Here is a 2,368-nt window from a genome sequence, read left to right on the forward strand (position 1 = left end):
AAAAAAAAAAGAATATTTCCTGTGAAAATGTGACCCTTAGAAAAGGGCCAGGGGGCAGTTTCTTCTTTTTTTTTTGGGGGGGGGGTGCTGGGGAATCAAACTTGGGACCTTATACTTGGCCAAGCAGGCACTTATGCCACTGAGCTATTTCCTTGGCCCAGAACAGGGCCAGTTTTCCTAGAGGAACCAGCTGAGGCTCTGGTTCCCCCAACAGGACACTGTAGGATCCACGATGTCAACAATGAGCAAACTCTGCTTGGATGCAAAAGGTAAACTGCACTCACCTGAAGCTGGTCAGCCAGCAACCCAGGAGTCCTCCCTTTTCCCAACAGGCAATCTGCCCTGGGCATCCAGGGACCACAGGAAGCAAAACAACAACAACAAAAAAAGGCTCAGGCAAGTCACCAGATGTCCTCAAGCTCCAACAGAATAGCGCCTCCTCTTTCTTAACGACATCAGGAGTGAATCTGGCACCAAAGAACAGAAGGAAAGAACTGCAGGCTGCTTCCCAGAGCTGGGGTGAGGTCAAGCTGCGCCAACAGGCTGCTGTCCCGGGGCAGGAAGTGGTCTCTCTGCACCTGTTACCAAAAAACGAAAGGTAAGACCAGTGGGCACTGAGAATACACGAGACTGGCCCAGACGCCCTGTAAGAAAGAGCTCATTCTATCCTTACCACATCCCATTGAAGCAGAAGGTGCTGTCATTTTATACCTGAGAACCTTAACACACTGTGAGATCAGTCTCGTGGTTAAGGTGACTCAAATTATCAAATGACAGCCAGTAGAAATCTCTGGCTGTGGAGACCAGACTTGAAGGCTGTGCAGATCCTCCGTGTGCCCACTTTAAGATTAAACCCAGATCTGTTGTAAGGTAGTTAAGTGTTCAGTCTGAGCAACAAATCTGTGCAGTTCTATCTACTTCTGGCTGTCTGAAATTTCTCCACCATAAAGCATAAAAGTCGTAGTTAAAATCTTGTGAGTTTAATCCTGGTCAATGATTGCTGCCAGGTCCTTGAAAATTCTTGGGAGTGTGTCCCCCCACCCCACCCCCGCGCGCGCCCCGGCTTGACTTCCTCCTCCAAGGTGGACCCAGGGCAGCCAGAAAAACTGATACCCTAACGAAGATCGCGCCACGGCACCACTGCACACCCATCGAGCCCGGGCTTATTGGGCTAAATTCCCTCTGCCCGCCCTGCCTCAACAAGACCTGGGGAGTGGCTGGGTTCCACGACTGCCAGCTCCCAACCCACAAACCCCTGGGACAGTGGACGCTAGGGACAGTTCCATGCAGCCTAGGGAATAGGAGACCCCTACTTACTATTCAACACCCTTGCCCCCTCCCTCCCCAGCCCCGAAACTTGGCATAACGGCCCCTTTCCCTAAAACGCAACTTTAACTTAGACAGACTGTCCCCACCCGCAAGAATCATCGGAAGAAGGCCTGAGCCTGGCACCCACCAAGCTACCACCCGGTTCCACGGCTGAGGTTCACCCGACTCCCCCCAGGCCCCTTAAATAAAGACACAGGGAGTGCGTGGCCGAGCCGCCGGCGTCTCCACCACACTCTCCTCCCGCGCATCCGCCCCGCCCTGGACTCTTCCCGCAGAACAGCGAGACCTTCCCTTCCGGGCAGAAAAGGGCAAGAGTACAACACGGTTTCCGAACTGAAGCTTCACTCACCAGCGCCACCAAAGAACAAGGGGTTGCGCCAGCCACTAGCTTGGTGATCTCCCACACCAGGGCGCCAGGACTACACTTCCCAGGATGCTCAGCAGTCACACTTCCCAAGATGCTCCGCCCCTGAGCCACAGCTCCCACAATGCTCCGCGAAACCGGAAGCGCGCTGCTTGCGGGTAGTGCGATCTTGTCTGCTGGAGAATCGCCACTGTATGTCCCCTTTCTCTTCAAACAAATAGTCATCCAGGTGAAGCTCGCTCTGCCATGACTGTTTTGCTCAGTGCCTCTATTTCCAAGACTACATTCTCCGGTGACGCCCGCAGTGACTTCCACGTCCGGTGTCCGGCTCACCCCCTGAGAGCGGAAATGACGTGCCAGGGGCGCTTCTTTTTGCTTCGAAGTGTAGCCGGCTTCTGCTGGGTTTGCACCTCCAACATCAAATTTCTGAGACCGGGCCCTGAAACCTAATGCCCTCGGGGATCATGCTTTTTCTTCTTACTAGAATCAAGAAAGTTACAGATTATTAAAAAAAAAAAGAAAGAAAGTTACAGATTATCTTCTTGTCCTGGAGACAGAAGCCCCGATTTTAGGCCATGACTTGGATCACAGCTGATCACAGCTGTTGACTTGGCTCCGTGGATCTTTGTTCAAGATCCTCCTAGAAAACAGAGCCATGCAACAGTTTAGGAGCTG

At 52.7% G+C, this 2,368-nt stretch overlaps 1 protein-coding gene across 5 annotated transcripts in view; it reads right to left on the reverse strand.

Annotated features, from left to right (window-relative positions):
• Nucleotides 1–1,753, reverse strand: part of Znf133 (zinc finger protein 133) — a 25,272-nt gene extending 23,519 nt beyond the window's left edge. For 2 of the 5 annotated variants that reach the window (XM_023720240.1, XM_023720237.1), the window contains exons 1-2: nucleotides 1,679–1,740; nucleotides 285–578 (exon numbers count right to left, since the gene is read on the reverse strand). In XM_023720240.1, the coding sequence (XP_023576008.1) occupies nucleotides 285–350 (66 nt within the window). In that variant the 5' untranslated portion in view covers nucleotides 351–578; nucleotides 1,679–1,740. Of the gene's footprint in view, nucleotides 1–284; nucleotides 579–1,456; nucleotides 1,615–1,678 lie in introns of those variants that run through there. The other 3 variants (XM_023720239.1, XM_023720238.1, XM_023720241.1) reach the window with 3 other exon arrangements.
• Between the last annotated feature and the right edge of the window lie 615 nt (nucleotides 1,754–2,368).

This window comes from Octodon degus, unplaced genomic scaffold, assembly GCF_000260255.1.
Source record: "Octodon degus isolate 3935 unplaced genomic scaffold, OctDeg1.0 scaffold00073, whole genome shotgun sequence".
Lineage (NCBI taxonomy): Eukaryota > Metazoa > Chordata > Mammalia > Rodentia > Octodontidae > Octodon > Octodon degus.